The sequence below is a fragment of the Numenius arquata genome, chromosome 7, assembly GCF_964106895.1.
Source record: "Numenius arquata chromosome 7, bNumArq3.hap1.1, whole genome shotgun sequence".
Lineage (NCBI taxonomy): Eukaryota > Metazoa > Chordata > Aves > Charadriiformes > Scolopacidae > Numenius > Numenius arquata.
Window position 1 is genome coordinate 15,920,822 of NC_133582.1, and position 18,005 is coordinate 15,938,826.

Genomic DNA, 18,005 nt, shown 5'->3' on the forward strand with positions numbered 1-18,005 from the left:
CAGAGATGAAGGATGTTTTCAGCTTAACGTGCCTGCTGCAGCTTCAACTTCTGTACAACAAAACAAGCAGCTCTACACACATCTCTTGCTGTCTCCACACGCATCATCTTGCCTCCTGCCCTCTCAGTGCTGGCATGAGTGGAGGCAGAGGTGTCATTTGCTTGAGCATTTAGCCGGAGGTACCCACAAACTGGAGGATAAGTTAACACTCTGCTACCCTCCCAGTTACCACACCATCAGCACAGCAATGTATTTTTAGATGTGTTTCAAATGAATCTTGTCTCAGCCTTGAAAGCATTGCATTAACAAAGAATTTTGTATGTGAGTGACATTTCAGTGACATTAGCACCTGGGGCTTTTTGCTGTTCTCCAGCGTAAGCGATGGTGCAGTTAAATATGTATCCAAGGGTCAATTGCTGATAGACCTGGGTACTGAAAGCAGCCGCCCTCTCGGAACTGTGGGCATCTAGCACCCTCTCCATCTTTTCATTAGAGGAAACGCATGTGTAATTGCTGTTGTGAGGAAGTGATGCCTTCATTAAGCCATGATGGCCCAATTTCCATATATGCTGAACCCTGGAAGCATCTGTCAACGCAAACTGGATTTGGAAATGTCACCTTTGAAAAAGCACATAAAAACATTAATTTTCCAGGTCATCACTTCTGTCCTTAAACTATCAGGATACCATCGGTATCCTGGTACCATTGGGACAACTCATCCAAGTTTGGGACTGTTGCCTTGTTGTCATTTTACTCAGAACCTCAAATGCACCCTTTTTTGGCTAAAATGAGCCTATTTATTGCATTATTATTGAGAGGTGGAGTGGCTGAATACACAGTTCTCTCACTACAGAGTGCTCTGTATTTTTCTGTGTCTGAGGGAGAGTGAGAGAGAGAGCAGGAGAGAAACCACATCCAGAACTTCAGTCATATCGTACTCCTGTCAGGATACAAACCTATCTGGAAGTAAAAAGCAAAGAAATAATGCATTCTTTCTACCCTGTGTTTTTACCCCTACATTCATGTTGTTGACCATCACCGCTAGGTTAAGCAACTTTAGAAATAAAGCAGTTTCGAAAACAGTTTGGTGTGAGGTTAATTACTTAACTGCGAGGGAACAGCCTGTGCCAGGCAAACGGATTTCTAAATGGAGACTGACGTGAAAAACCTACCTGAGAAGTGCTAATGTACTTCAGAAACCTCAAGGCCTCGTAGTTGAGGGAAGGAGTTGGACTCGCCCATGGCTGTAGTTCAATGTGCCATCTTACAGTCTGCAAAGCAAAGCAGAATAAAGAACACCTTAAAGGAACAGGATTTATTTCTTGGTATAAGCATAAAATGCAAGGGCTAAAAATTTAAGGAGATTTAATTTCAAACAAAAAGTGTTTCCTAAGGGCTTGTCTACACATGAAAGTCATTTCAGAATAAAGTAGGATTTGAACTACAGTGAAAGAGCATGTAACTACGATTTATCATGATCAGCTTTGAAAGCAGATGTAGGTAATTCAGAAAGAAAGGGATCTTCATCCAAGATACATGTGTCAACATAGTTATTCTAGGACACCCAAGTAAGCCCTGGCTTGTAGAAACGCATGAAGAAAACCAACATCTGACTAACTAAATCCTTCAGCAAAACATCTGAAAACAGTGAAATAATTTTATATCTATCACATATCTCTGCTTGAATGTCCACTGAAACAAGAACTTGGATTGCAAACACTAATCACCAAAGGTAATCTTTGCGAACAACCTCTTTCCTTTTTTTTAAATCTAGATTTGATAGAAAAGCAAGCATCTTGCAGTCTTTGAGAAAAGCCCTCTTTCTCTCCCACGCTCACTTGATGAGATACACCACAATTCTTTGTTTTCCCGAAAAAACACCAGTGTGGCTGCCGGTAGCCCTACCACTCCTCATTTTCATAGCCCCAGGGAAGCAGCTTTGGTGGATGCTTTCTGCACTCCCCGCAAGGCCCCTCAGCTCTGAACCTCGGGGATCCTGTCAGCTTTTCCAACAACACTTCCCACATAGACAGAGTGGGACAGAAGAGGTCTTTCAGACACGTGCTTGCAGAGCAACGGGGCTCTGTGCTCCCATCTGTGCCACCTTCTCCAAATTCTGCCCACTTTTGTCACGCTGGGAAGTTCAGACATGTTATCTCTTGCCCTCAAGTAGATAAAAATACAAGCACGGTGTTAAATTGTACTAAATTAAGATTGATTCCTCACGGCTTTTCATCTTCAGGCACCATAACTCACGTCTATGGCTGGGCAGGTAGTATCAAGCTTCCCTTTAATCATCCCCGATTAACTGAGCTTCCATAATGAACAGGATGGGGTCTTTTTCCCCCCCATAGGTTCATGTTGATATTCAAGAAAATACCAAACAGAAACCCCATTTGGGATTCCCACAGGACCTTACTTCAAATGAAGCCATGGAAAACATATAGAAAATAGCAATTAACCGGAGAGGATGGAGGCAGATGAGAGAGGGGAGGTGCTGAGCCCCCCAACACCACTGGGCTGCAGCGCCAGAAGAGCAGAATGGTGACAGCAGGGATCCTCTGACACCAGAGAGGAACACAGGAAAGAAAAAGAGAAGGCGAAACAAGAAAAGAAAGATGATTAAAGGGGATCTCTAGACTAGATGGAGTTTGCCTTGAGCTGGTATCATGAACTGATATTTTTTGCAGCTTAAGTAAACATAGTCTGGAGTGAACATGACCCAGGAGGTCTGTATGAGGTTTATTGTTCTTTTAAGGTTCGCTCATGGGTTTTTTTTTACTGCAAAGGGATGATGAAAATTATGTTGGAGATTTTTTTGTTTCCCCAAAAGGCTGAGAAAAGTAGCATTTCCCACCCTGAGACTTGCTGTCCGCAGCAGACATGGGCTCCTATCCCCTGCATGGCACAGGGCTGGAAGCAAGCGAGCTCTGCGGCAGCACCTACCCCTGACCCTCTGATCGCAGGAGGCAGCCTGCAAACATCTCCCAGCAGGAGGATAGGTGCACACCGGGGAGGGAAATGCCCGTAATCTTTCAGAATGAGTCACAGTTCACATGGCTGAATAACGTTTGCACTGACAGGAATGTTGCTGTTTCAACAGGCTTGAAAGCTGAAATGAAAATGAAGACTGACAATCATTTTCAGGCAAAAAAGAAAAAAAAAAAAAAAACACACACCACCAGACACCTAAATGTCTGTGCCCAGTTATTCTGAAATCTATTTGTGTGATAAGTAGCTCATTAAGTAGGGGGATTGCAGGGTGGCCATTGTGGCACTATTCAGCAAGAATTCCCCCTGCACAGAGTGGACAGGGAAGCAAGAGAGAAAAAAAAATCCCTATAATTAACCACGTGAATGAGATTCCTTTTCAGCAGAGTGCAAAATCCAAGAGCCACTGTGGCAAACTCTCAGGTTCTTAAAATCTTAAGGATGACAAACTGTCTTCCCACTGACTCCAAAATGTATCAATAAACACCTGAAAATGAAGATTAATACTTAATCATGTGACTTAATCATGCAGTTTCACTAAAAAAAAACCCCAACAAACCAAATCCAAAACCCAAAACAACACGACCAGAAAGAGATCAATCTTTTATATATTTTTTTCAATTTAGGAGCACTACATAAACGCTACTTTTGTGACAGAGATCAGACCTGAGCTCCTGTTTGACAGCAATGCTTTTGAATAGCTTCTCAAACTCCACACGGGCTCCTTCCTAAGCTGCAGCCCATTTCCATTCACTAACGAATGCATTAGAGAGATTTGTTCCTAACTAACTAAACACCCCTACGGGGCACTTCAATAGCTCCACTACAATGAGATTCACCGACGATCAATGTGGGGGTGAAAATTCAGTACATCTCTTGGATCAGGTACACCCTCCCAGCAGGTAACTCACCGATGCTGGTGATACAGTATGGGTATGTTTAGGACTCACAAAATCACCGGCGCCATGCTACCTCTCTATGGTAAGGACTCATCCAACCAGACACCATGACTATGCTTCCCGAACACCAATATATCCCGATTCCACAATTAAAAAGAGGTGACAGTACCTGGAAAGTTACAATGCCACTTAAAAAAAAAAAAAAAAAGACACTGAATATCTTGAAGTATCCCATACACTGTTTCACTTACAGACACATTAATGAAAAGAGCGCATTGTAAGAAAAAACAGTTTTCAGCAAGACTTTATCACAGGCACTGGTCAAACACTGACTTCAGCTACCCCAGGAGGGTAATGGATGTCTAAATTTTCACCACATGAGATAACCAAAGAGCAAAGCAAATCATAAGGCAATGCCATTTCTTTGTTAGGAAAACTAGGATGTATTTGAAGGTCTGATTGTTTTTTCAGGTACTTCACACTTAAGGATAAGGACTGATGTTTCCTTCAGACCAATCTGACAGTAATCCACAGTGACTTCTCTCTGGCGATCACTTCTTTCTAGATTTTTCTCCCTCATCAGCCATCTGTGATAGGTTTCTGATAATCCCGTAATAATTTGTAGTATACATATGGTATCATTTGTCCTAAAAATCTAAAATAATAATATAAAGTTTAAATCAACATGTGCAAAGGGCTCACAAACCAGCAGGTGTAAAATTGTAGGTTTGCAAGCATTCTGGTTTTCCTAGCATAAACTTGAACACATAAATCATTACATTCTTTCCAGATCAATCCTAGTTTCAGTGCAGTAATTCCCCTCCCTTTCCTTCTGCTTATATTTGAAAAGGAATTACTGAGTATTCCATGCTTCCATCTTTTCTAACTCAGTAACTGTTTTTTCCCCTCCTTTCATTCTCCTTCCTTTTTAGCAGCCTATTAAAATACAGAAGCATAATAGCCGTGTTTATAAATAAAAATTTGGGAATCTCACTGCCCTGCCAAGCAGTCTGTTCCTTCCAAGGAAGAAACAAAAGACTTGTCACTACATACACAGATGTCTTAATCAAGGGAAAAATATAAAACCCTCTGATTAAACTGTGCAACAACAATTTTTCACATTTCAGGCAGGACCAAATGTGAGTGGAAAGCACTTGTGGCAATAAACTCCACCAATAACCATAAGTATTTTCTAGCCATAGAAACAAATGACATACACATCTTCACCTCCAACCATTCTGGCTGTGCTCCATGTACCGCCACGCTCAACCCTTTTGGAAGAGTAGAGCAGAAGAGAGCTTGCTCGTGGGTGAAATTTTGCAGGGGTGTTACCATTTTAAAATGCAATGGGTGGGATTCAAACTGCAAAATTTCAGACATCTACAAGGCAAATGTGTATTTACTGGATTGCATTCTTGAAAGCTCAAGAGTAGATTGTCCCTTGATATGATTTACAGGTCCTGGACATCATTTTATTTAGGCTCCCTCTGGAGCACCCGTGGCCTTAAGCAAATTACTTTGTAGTGGTTTTGTTGTTTTGGTTTTTCCTCCAATTCAAAAGTACCTTAAATAGTGAAAGCAGCGTGTTGCAGCCCACCTGAGGCTTTAAGGGATGTGCCTCACGAGGGACACGCAACCAGTGCAAAGCCTGCTGAGATGATTGGGAGGGCTGCTGAGGGTGGAGGCGGCCAAACCTGGCACACTGCTTCTCTCACTGACGACAGGGAGCGACTCCAGCAGTGAATGATCCCTCGTGAACGCCCACATTTAGCTTCAGAGGCAATTAGCTGGTTGACTCCAAGGGAGAGCTGGGAGTGAAGAAACACTCCTGCCGTGTGGACAGCCAGGGACCAAGCTCCTGCGGGTGGGCTGGGGAGCTAAATTATTGACAGTACAGAAGAGACAGAGTCTTTTAAGAGTATGATTCATCTCACTATAGAGTAGACAACTAAAATAAGTAAGATGAGTCACACACTGGAAACGTCCATGTCTCTCCATGATCTGCAAAGGAAGCCTGAAGAACAGGCTCAGAAACACCTAAACTGTAGACATGCAACATCAGAGAAGAGGAACCCCAGACCAGAATATCATACATGCCATGCTGCAGAAAAAGTTGTATTTTAGAGGACTGAGCATACTCTTTAGTTCTGAGCCTCAAGCAACGCTTAATTGCACCTTATTCTTCAGTAGCATTGAGTAACTCCAAAGGTTTTATGTTTGGAGCAGCAATACGTGGCACAAATAAAACAAACTCCACCTCAACAGAAAAGAATGAGTATGCCTCAGCCTCAGCAAAGACCTCCTTCAGAAAGGTCAATTCACAAGCTCCCCTTTAGCTAAATGCAATCAGCATCATGCAAAGGGCTCACAAGAGGTATGCCCGTAAAAACATGCTACATTACATCGTTAATTTAGAAGTGGCGAGGCCACGCACAGGCTCAGTAAGCTGTAATTTAAAATACAGGCTTACAAAATGACTATGACTCATATTTAAAGCTCTGAGTGAATTAATTTCCATGGTGGCTGGCTTTATAGGTATTCCATCCCTACGTGTCTGAACTGCTTCTTTCCTTTTTTTTTTTTTATTATTACTCTTATTTTCTATTTTTCTTTGCAGCTTGGCTTTCTTAAACATATGATTTTTTTGCCTAAGAAACCATCTTGCTCAAATTGTTACATACGCTCCTGCTCTGTATATGTGCATGTAATGAGAGACAAGCAGTGGGTTCCCGCTGAGGCAGCAGCGTTGGGAGTATCACAGGGAAACGCAGCCGACATCTAGTCCTGCAGCCACCTAAACTGAGAGCTTCCACTCCGACTCTGAAACTTTCACATGCTGCACGAAGTCCATAATGAACTGAAAAAAAAAAAAAATTAATACAGGAAATCTTTCTATTTCCCCATTTTTCACTTTCCAGAGTTCATCTAAAGCAGAGGTGTCTCTGACAACACTGTATGTAAGCACAGCCTTCTTCGTACCCAGCCACCACCGGATTGCTCCATCCCTGCGGACTGGAAGAGAGGAAACATCACACCCATTTTTAAAAAGGGTAGAAAGGAGGACCCTGGGAACTACCGACCTGTCAGCCTCACCTCTGTGCCTGGGAAGATCATGGAACAGATCCTTCTAGATGCCATGCTTGGGCACATGGAGGACATGGAGATGATTCAAGATATCCAGCATGGCTTTACTAGGGGCAGGTCTTGCCTGACTAACCTAGTGGCCTTCTATGATGAAGTGACTAGGTCAGTAGACAAGGGGCGACCTATGGACGTGATCTATATGGACTTCAGTAAGGCCTTTGACACGGTCCCTCACAAAATCCTGCTTGCCAAATTGGAGGGATACGGATTTGATGGGTGGACGGTTCGGTGGATAAGGAATTGGCTGGATGGTCGCACCCAGAGGGTGGTACTCAATGGCTTGAAGTCCAGATGGAGAGCAGTGACAAGTGGTGTCCCTCAAGGGTCCGTGCTGGGAGCGGTACTGTTTAACAGTTTAACATTTTTATCAACGACATAGACAGAGGGATTGAGAGCACCATCAGCAAGTTTGCAGATGACACCAAGCTGTGTGGTGTTGTCGATACACCAGAGGGACAGAATGTCATTCAGAGGGACCTGGACAGGCTGGAGAAGTGAGCCCAGATGAACCTCATGAGGTTCAACAAAAGCAAGTGAAGGGTTCTGCACCTGGGCCGAAACAATCCTCGGTATAAATACAGACTGGGGGATGAGGTATTAGAAAGCAGCCCTGAGGAAAGGGACTTGGGGGTGCTGATGGACGAGAAGCTGGACATGACCAGGCAATGTGCACTTGCAGCCCAGAAGGCCAATCACATCCTGGGCTGCATCAAAAGAAGTGTTGCCAGCAGATCCAGAGAGGTGATTCTGCCACTTTGCTCTGCTCTGGTGAGACCTCACCTGGAGTACTGTGTGCAGGTCTGGAGCCCTCAATATAGAAAGGACATGGACCTGATGGAGCGGGTCCAGAGGAGGGCCACTAAAACGACCAGGGGGTTGGAGCACCTCTGCTCTGAGGACAGGCTGAGGGAGCTGGGGTTGTTCAGCCTGGAGAAGAGGAGGCTCCGGGGAGACCTAACAGCGGCCTTCCAGTACCTGAGGGGGACCTACAGGAAGGCTGGGGAGGGTCTGTTTACAAAGGCCTGCAGTGACAGGACGAGGGGCAATGGTTTTAAGTTGGAGAAGGGGAGATTTAGATTGGATATTAGGAAAAAGTTCTTTACTCTGAGGGTGGTGGAACACTGGAACAGGTTGCCTAGGGAGGTGGTTGAGGCCCCTTCCCTTGAGATATTCAAGGTGAAGCTCGACGAGGCCCTGGGCAACCTCGTCTAGTTGGGGGTGTCCCTGCTGACTGCGGGGAGGTCAGACTAGATGACCTTTGGAGGTCCCTTCTGGCCTGGACCAATCTATGAATCTATGAATCCTCTGTATGCACTGGGTTGGTGCAGTGGGGCAAGCACGCCACATAGGGAGTCCCTCCCACAGATGAGCTCCAGTGCTGTAAAACCATAATGCGTTTGTTATAGAATGGTTTGGGTTGGAAGGGACCTTTAAAGACCACCTCATCCAACCCCCCTGCCAAGGTACACCTTCCACTGGTTCAGGCTGCTCCAAGTAAATAGTATTGGTCCCAGTACGGACCCTTGCAGGACACCACTCGTTATTGGTTTCCACTTGGACATTGAGCCATTGACTATAACTCTTTGAATGCAGCCATCCAGCCAATTCCTTATCCATCTATCAGTCCATCCATCAAACCCATATCTCTCCAACCTAGAGGTAAGAATGTTGTGGGGGACCATGTCAAAGGCCCTACAGAAGTCAACACAGATGACATCCGTAGCACTTCCCTTGTCCATTGATGCAGTCACTCCATCATACAAGGCCATTAGATTAGTCAGGCACAACTTGCCCTTGGTGAAGGCATGTTGGCTGTCCCTAACCACCTCCCTGTCTTCAGTATGTTTTGACATACCTTTCAGGATGATCCGCTCCATGATCTTATCCAAAGATTTGATGATGGAACATCAGGCTGAGGAACAAAAGCTTTGTGCCAAGATGAGCAAGCAACATAACACAGAGTCAAGCGCTCCTGTGCAGTAGAGCTACTTACCAGAGTAAGCCCTGCCTGTGGAAACCAGTCCTATGATAAGAGCATTTTCTGCATTAAGGAGTGAGTGTCTTCCATTTAAGTGGGTTTTCAACACAACTTGTGTGTGAAGAATTTTAATAAGTAGGGGTGTTTCTACGTCCGGACACGTGTGTTTTATTTTAGTGAAAAGGGAACTTCTAGGATGCACTTAACTCTCCCCCAGCTCCTCGCTCTCTGTGCGTCACCTCCTCCAACTCTCTGCAGTGCCTGGGAGCAGGATGTGATTGCTGCGAGAGCCAACTTCGGCAGCTCTGAGCATCACCCAGAGGGTTCCGCTTGAGAGCAGTTTACCAGCACTTGCTTCCCAAAGCTGCAGGTTGCACCATAAGTAAAACTCTTATGCTTAGCAGGGAAAAAGCAAAAAAGCAATACGTCTTGAATAGAAAGTCTTACATTGAAACCAAGAAAACAATTTTCTGACCTCAATTCTCATTAGAAAAGCTTTGAGCCACTGCACGGTAATTGAAACCAAAAGAGTCTTTACCCTTGTAGAGCAAATCAGTCTGAACATGCATACCTAACAACCCCTGGAAAGGCAGCAGTCACCAAGCGTTTCACCTCTGCTCCCCTTTTGTTAATATTCATGTTTATTTTCTGCTCCTTTTGCTTCTGATTTCCCATCTGATGCTACGAAACGGAGCCACACGCACACAAATTACAGCTCTCGCGCTCGCAGGGGAACTGCTGGCCTGACCCGCAGGCAAGCCACGCCGGCCACCTCCACGCAGAACACCGGCGACTTCGATGCCATGGGAGGTTCAGCGTTTCACCCACAAAGCCCACGTTTCAAACTCTCTCCAACTCTACTTTCAGTTTTGTGTCTTTTCCCCCAAACGTGTGTCTCGTAAGAAAAGCATACGCAGAAAAAACAGGGATGCCTGGCACTGCCTCTAAGTGACAGAATTTGTATCTCTTTAAGAATTAAGATATGGCTTTGGAAAAATAAAAGAGTGCCTTCCAAAACTAACATGACACAGCCAGATCTGTAGAGGAATTTAGGTGACCAATGCTCCATTGAATTCAAATTCAAATCCAAACCCTGACTTCTATAGGAAATGGGTACTGGGAACGAACTTACCGGGTTCAAATTGGCCGTTGTGGATTGTAAATTCACTGGCAGACCTGGGCTTCAGCAACTAATGCACATCACCCTGAGTGCAAGTCTGTGACTTACAGGAAGCTCCTGTTTCAGAACACTTGCCAAAATATTAATTTGGAGGCACTCGCGAATGCGGAAAGCATTGCATCTAATTTATTATTTACGCAGCATAACTACCACCCCTCGCCACCTCTCAGGAATAAATCCCCTGCAACCACAGGAGCTGGGAGCTGCGGAGGTGGGAAAGGGCAGCGTTGTACCAGGGAACTCCTCCTCGGGCCTTCAAAGGTCACCAAAGACTGACAGCTCTGCCATTGGAAATCCCAGCAACATCAGGGAGAAATATACACTTATTAAAAGAGAGATTGATTCTACCCTGCTAAGAGACACACGGCTTTAAAAACAGTCAAGTGAGATTTCTTTGCTATGGTAATAAAATAAAATAAATAAATCAGGCAGCAACATTCCAGTGCTATCCAGAGGCTGACAGCATGATAATTTATATCTGATGGAGATAAAACCAGGAGCCAGAACAGATTGAAATTTATGGAAGCAAAATCTTCAAACTGCTTAAGCAGTGTAATACTCAGTCAGCTGAATTATTTCCAGTGCCCGCATGCCTTTGCCCACACTGAAGGATAACAGCAAGAAACAGATACAGCAACTACTGGTCACTGCTTATCAAACTCAGACTTCAGCAAGGTCACGATTTCAACCTGTATTCACAACTGCTTTAAATGAAGTGCTTTGGTTGAGAAAATATGGGAGATATCATAGTCCACAAAATAGAGAAAAAAAAAAAAGAAAGCTATTTTGCTCTAGGTTGACTTCATTGCAGTATTCAAACCACAGTGCACAACAAACAGAATTCATCAGTAGATACTCAGCCAGAGAGATAAGCCGAGTTTATTTTGCACAAATTCCAGCACTCTAATTGCAATTTACAGATAAGGATGCCGCTGGCAGCCTATCCACTGACTCCAGTAGGCTCTGCCTGAGGCTAAAAACTGGGGAAAAAGAAGGTGCTTTAAAGTAAAACTTAAGGCTTTCACACAAATAAGAGTATTTCGCACTTGTGCAGCTTTCTCTCTCATCCGAGTCAAAACAGAAATGGTCCACTACGCCTTCCAGCCTAAAGGGAGATCTGAAGCATCAGAGACCCCCTTCCCCTTCATCTGCCCCTCCTGGGCAAGGACCAGCATGACCTTCTGTGCCCAGGGAGCAGGAGAGGGCAGTATTTGTCAATAGGCATCTCTAAAACTATAAGGCAAGTAAACATTAATTCTTATCCATGGGTAAACCAAAAGGCTGAGCAACTTCTACAGATATTTAGATTTCACAGCATAAAACCTAAGGTAAGATAGAAAATATTCACAACAGGTACCTAGAGGCTTCCATCCTTCCAACCCACCATCAGTTCACTTGATCATACTGGGTTTTACTGGGTAGCCAGGGAAGACTTAAAAAGCCAAACTTCACTTTTTTCTTCTTCAACTCCTTCTTTCAAACAGGCTTTAGTTAATAAAACAAGGTGATGGGGCTCCACAGAATAAAATGTATACTAGCTTTAAACATCTACAAACTTACTGCCTTTTTTTGTTTTTAATATGATTATGGATTACTGCCCTTAGTCTAGAACTATGTAAAAGTTTTCCAAGCAAAATAACACAGTGTGTTTGGCAATTAGTTCCCCATGTCTAGAAAGGGAACAAGAGCTGGCTTAAAAGTTGTCAGGATTTTAAGTACAAGATGATACATTAATTTTCCAATTTATAAAGAAGAAAATCAAGCTCATTTCAAAGCACACAGTTTTGAAGTCTTTTTTGTTCAAGACAAGTATAGACCCAAGTATCATAAGCCCATGGAGGATGGGCTTGGACAAATATGCATCATCCTCTTTAGTTAAGGACATTTTCCAATGTTTTATTATTAATTCTGAGCATTATACAGAATACAGCACTGAACAGCTAAATGGTTTGATCCTGAACTTCCGATGTACCCAGAATTCCCAGATTTCATAATGAATAATAATTGCAAGATCAAACCATTAATCAAGACATCTAACTAAGAAGAAACACATCAGCTCAGCAGCAGCCAACTGACACATAATTGCTTCTTGTTTAATTTTCTCAAAAGAGTGAGGGAAAAGGAACAAGATGCCGTTGCTTTGCTCTATTCAGGATGAAACAAAGTTCACTTATTTGAAAGTTTCAGTGCTGCAGAACAACCGTGAGGAAAGCCCAAAAAGAGACACGACATCAGTATTAACAAATTTTATTGTTCCTTTGGGTTTTTTTTCAGGCAGCTCCTACCCTGCAGCATTCATCTCTGGGATAAATCTCGATCCTCCACTAGTGCTGTCAACTCTGCAGGGAGCAGGAAGGATTTCAACTGATTCTTATCATTTTTAGGCTTCTAAGTGGCAAGTATTACTTAACATTACATGCCGTATCAATAGACATTACCATCTCTTCCCCCTAGCATTTCAAACACTGTCTCTTTGTAAAATATGAAAGAGGATGCTAAATAAAGGGCACTGACTTTGAAGCTCCCAGTTAATTATCTGACTTAGCTAGCTGGTAGGGGAGGAATGAGGAAGAGGGACGGGGATGGATGGGGCAAAGAGGGGGAGGTTAAAGTAGCGACAGCAACTCTACCATGCTAACATTCACTGGTTCTAACACCATTTTCAACTGCATGCATTTCCCAATCAGGTCCAGCCCCTGGCACATCACAAACATTTGCTTCTTTGCTAACTTTTCATCTAGGTTAATTTTCCCCAGCAGACCACCTGGTCACACATACAAAAAAAAAAAAAAAAGTGACTTTTTACCTCCTCAAAAACAACAGCAAGAGCACAGAGCATCCACTATTTTAGCAATATCCCTACAAGAGACAGGTTGCCTAACTGGCTCTTTGCAGGCCTTTCCTTGCTAAGCCCTCAAGGCCCCCAAAGTTTGCCTTCCACACCCCAAGAAGGGTTGAGGGTTCAAATCCTTCAGTCTGTGGGAGCCACAAGGTCAGTCCTGGAAACGACACAGAATTTTGTGTCTTCCAGATCTGGGATTTGCAAAGCCAAAACAGTTCTGTGGCGCTGGCTTTCGAAGAGCACTGCAAAGCCATTCTGTTCCTGTCTGCAGAGCATACGAAGAAGACTTTGGTGAGAAGCAAGATTTCTGTGTATGTGGTAACAGCTGCTGGAACGACTACATTTATCATCACACAAAGACATATGGGAAGGTTTATTTATCGTATTTACATGTGTCAAGGAGGACATAAATTACAGGGCTAGTTTTTAAATGTTGTAAAAAATGAAAAAGAAAGCAAAATAACCACCAAGGGATGCCCACAGAGCCAGACCCGGGACTTGTGCTCTTCATGGGGTCAGCAGTCGCCTGAGGACACACCATCCACCCATTCCCTGACAGTGCCGTCCATGAGCACCTCACAGCCAGCACCTTTCTTGGTGGCACCTGAGCCTGATGGCACATTTAAAAGCAAGACTAATGAAGACGGGATAGAGTATCAGGCAGGGGAAAACACGTGTCATTGAAGATGCAAACTCTTCCACTTTGTACTGCACACACAGCTGGGAACATTTCTGCCATCTCCTGCTCAAAGTGAGCGAGCTGTTGCCGTAAGAGCGAGTTCACAATCATGGCTTTCATCTCTCCGTTACCCAAGGCGTCAGTCCATTTGCACACATGGTTTCTATTACCCTTAGAGATTTGCTAACTCAAAATAGGACAGCGTGTCACCCTGTCACTTTGTATACAGAAACAGTAACACGAACAACATCGGGGCGAGTAATGTATGTTATGGATTCCAGGATATGCATGCTACATCACAATTAAAAGAAAAATTAAATCAAAACTCTTTTTTATTTCCTTGTATTTGCTCAACTGAACTCTGAACTGAATGCCATTTGATCTTAGACTTCAACAGCACGGAAGGGCTCTGGACAACGTTTCATCACACACCAAAGTATCCTGGTGCGTATCTGCCAGCTACGACACCACTTCAGTTGATTAAATGACTCACATCCACCACACACAGCTCTGGAGCGCTGAACAGCCATCCAACATAAACACAGCTCCAAGTTAATATTAGAACAAGCGATAAGAGGGGGCTGCGGCAGATGCCATCAAAGATTAGCAGTGGTTCACACAGACTTTCTCACCTACGCGTTAAGTCTTTTATCTAAGCTGGGCCGTGAGTGACAGCCGTCACTACCAGTCTGCAGGAGGAGGAGGACAGCAAGGTCTACCACAACCAAACCACTTGTGTGAAGACTGGAGGTCCCTCACTAACGCTACCTAAACCTCCAAATTCTACATCTGTTTTGTAAGAGAGATGATGCATTTGTCACGTTGTCTGTATGAGCCTGTTCTTCACTGCTGGATTTCAGTACTGCATCCCTTGCCATGGACCACCGGAGTTTGGCTCTGGGTTCACACCAAAGACCCATCAGCTGCACCACAGTCTGAACTGCGCCCACAGTTCAGTAAAAGTGGCACGAAAGAGATTTTTGGCATGGTAGCAACTACTGTGCAGCTTTGAAGCAGATGCACATCTCTGTTAACTGCCTGCTGGCTGGGTAAATGTTGATGTGAATTGACTGAACAAACTGGGACGAAAATCTTACTAGCAACGAAGTTAAGTATTTGTCTCATAAGAAAGCAGCTAAAGGTCAGAGATGCAAAGGAAAAACCCTAGGACTTACTGGGAGAATTTTACTTGTCCCAGATGTCTCTTTCTGGCCTCTTTTCTCTCCAAAGAAGGAAGTTTTAGAAAAGAATGAAATAAGCTTGGCCACCTTGAGAACCGCTGGAATAAGAAAATCCATGTGTTCAAACTATCCTCACTTCTATTAATCCTCATATACAACATGAAACATGACCAAAGATGATTTTTGGTACTAACTATGCTCATTCTCTTCAATGCTGTCAAAATTTATGACTTTCAGGGACTCGTAATCTTTTCCCATGACAAGACTGTGACTTGCTGTGCAACTGACTTTCATACCAGTGCTCACCTCCTCCCACCTCCTGCTTGACAGCTGCTCTTGTGCAGAAGACATCCTTCCTCCCCCGAGCACCTACACAGCACGTAAAGGGGAGTCCTGCTCCTTGGCTGCTAATAAGGTCTGATGACCAGCAGTGCACCAGGCAACACAATCCACCACCCAAAACACAGCGAACCCTGGAGGGGTGAAGAAAGAGGTGAAAGCAGAGGACCTGCTTACTGAATTGCTGCCCTTTAGTGGGACACAGAGGCCATGTCCAGAGCTACTGAGCCACTCTGAGCATCACCGCACGGGCAGGAGGGCAGTGTGGGTCGCTTCCCCGCACAGCAGTCCCCTTCAACAGTTTGAGCTGAAGACAGCAAATGGGGCTGGATCAGTACAGGGTGTTTCTTTACACCCGCTACCACAGGCATAAAGGATTCACGTTTGACGGCCTGTGGACCATCTAGCTTGGTTCAAGAAAAAGATGGTGCAACTGCAACGGCCATCATGGAGCAAGGCATCTGCAGAAGAAATTACTATCTCAGGCCCTGGGTTATGTCCTTATGCAGAAAAGCTTATATACACTGAAAAACATTTTTTCTGTGCCACAGTTACCTAGAAAATATTATTTCCCTGCCTTTATATGCTGAAAGAAAGCCTTGACTAGCTATTTGAAAGAAATCTATATTATTGGATAAAATTAAGTCTCATAAAGCTGTGATGACTTTCTGAAGGATAATATTTCCCAGCTGCTTCTCAAAAATTCACGAAGGAAGAACTTATTTTAGGTAATAAAAAGTGTGTAAGAATCAAGTTTATTCTGAGTGATCACTTACCTCACAAGTTCACAAGTGACATCACTGTCAGAAACAACATTAACATCTCCTCTTTATGGTCTACCATAAACACATTTCATTTGGAGATAAAATACAGTGAAAGGCCAGTATTGCCCTTGCTTGGCTACTTGGAGGATTCCCATGCTTGGGTACCTTCTGGTGCCTCAGCTGCCCTTGTTTAGAGGCAGAGCTGGCCAGATTTGGTTGTCTGCTGTTGAAAAGTGCTGTCAATAAAAGTTTGTTCTTTTCTTCCAAACACAATAACCTCTCTCAGTCTGTGCCATTAGCCCGAATATCTGAACAAAAACCAAGCAAGGCTCTCACAGCTGTTCCCCAGGTACTCATGTCCTGAAGCCATAGGCTCCTACCTTGTGCTAATCTTATGAGCTAAGCAACTTTGGGTCAGTTTATATTTGGCAAGAGACCTCCAAGTGCTGGAGGGAAAAAGTTGTCAAGTAGTGTTCCTTCCTCTGGGGTCCACTAAGTCATCACAGGACAATTATGGTGGGGTTTGGTCTCTCTAGTGAGGTATTAAGCCAGGACAAGGATCACTTACAGCCTTTAAAGACTCCATTACCTCTTTTTATTACATGGATTTTAGACCATTGTTCAGGCTAAATTCCAGTTTGGCTAATCACATTGTACCTGCCAGACTGCTTCTCTAATTGCAGAGCAGGTGAATGTAGATGAAGAGACCTCAGAAGGCTGACTGGACTCTACCTCAGTGCCCTGAAGCACAACTAAGGATATGTAGACCTTCCCTGTGTGGCTAAGCAAAGTTCACAGTTTTTCTAGAGAGCCTTTCCACTGCTTATCCAACCAGAGTGTTAAAAGATTTTCCTAATATCTTGCCTGAAAATTAAGCCAGTTACTTCTTGTCTTACTTGCAGAGGACGTAGGGAACAATCACTCATTATGTCCTTCAAAAAAAATTTTTTTTTTTTTAGTTTGAGGAGTCTTGGCACATTCCTCTCAAAACCTACTTTTCCCTATTCAAAACAAGCACCAGTTCTGCCAGGATTTCCCTGCAGGGCTGCCTTCCTGCACCTCTTAACGCCTTTTTCCTCCCACTGAGACTCCTGTCTACCCGTGGCTAAAGGAGGTGCCCAGAAGTAGGCACACTCAAAAGAATAACCAATACTCAGCTCTTCGGCATTGCACTCCTCTGCCACAGAATCACAGCTGCAACTCACGTTCCTCAAAGCTAGGATGCTATTCACTCCTTGACGCAGCATGTACAGAACGCTGTAAAGCTTGTCATGTCTGGTACGCAGGTGAGGCGCCTGGAATAAGTTCTGGATTTAAATTCACCAGGAGACCCAAAATGCTGCCTTGTCCCATGCTGCTGCCCCAGCGGCTCCCTTCTTTTGGCCCAGCCTGGGCAAACCTGCTCCTTTAAACACAGCCCGACGTGACTCACTGCACAGCTTCCAAAGCGCTGTCACGTTCAACTTTGCTGTAACGTTAAAACATTGCTCCAGGCATACATAATGAATAAATGGTTATAAAAGTTAAGTCTCAATCCAAAACGGGCCAGCTATTACACCGTGGCATACGGAAAAACAGACGGATACATTTGACTTCAGAATAACCAAGTTTTCTCCAAGAATTTTGGCTCCTGCTCATCAAGAGGCAGAGTAATTTCCTATTCAAGCAGCGTCCAAAGTTTACCAGGTTTTTAAAGACATGAAGTCCACCTGAAAACACTATACATACTGATAGACAATGAAAACATCTTTTTTTTTTTTACCAGATTTGTAGAAGAATTTAAAAGGACTCTTTGCATAAGCCCTACATATCACTGACATAAGTAGCATTGTCATTTTAAAATTAAAAATCAAAGCATAATGTAAGTAAAATCTGAGCAATAATGTAATGTTAAATTGCATGAGGTTATTTTGAAACTGCCGTATTAACTGCCAAACAGTTATTCCACATAACTCCGAAGATATCACTCCAAAATAATATGCAGATTTCAATTACATTAAAGATGTGA

At 43.8% G+C, this 18,005-nt stretch overlaps 1 protein-coding gene across 1 annotated transcript in view; it reads right to left on the reverse strand.

Moving 5' to 3' along the window:
- The window catches only part of METTL24 (methyltransferase like 24), a 49,080-nt gene that overhangs the window by 26,176 nt on the left and 4,899 nt on the right, over positions 1-18,005 (reverse strand). Inside the window, exon 2 of the mRNA XM_074150832.1 lies at positions 1,173-1,271. Within this exon, the coding sequence (XP_074006933.1) occupies positions 1,173-1,271 (99 nt within the window). The remainder of the gene's footprint in view (positions 1-1,172; positions 1,272-18,005) is intronic.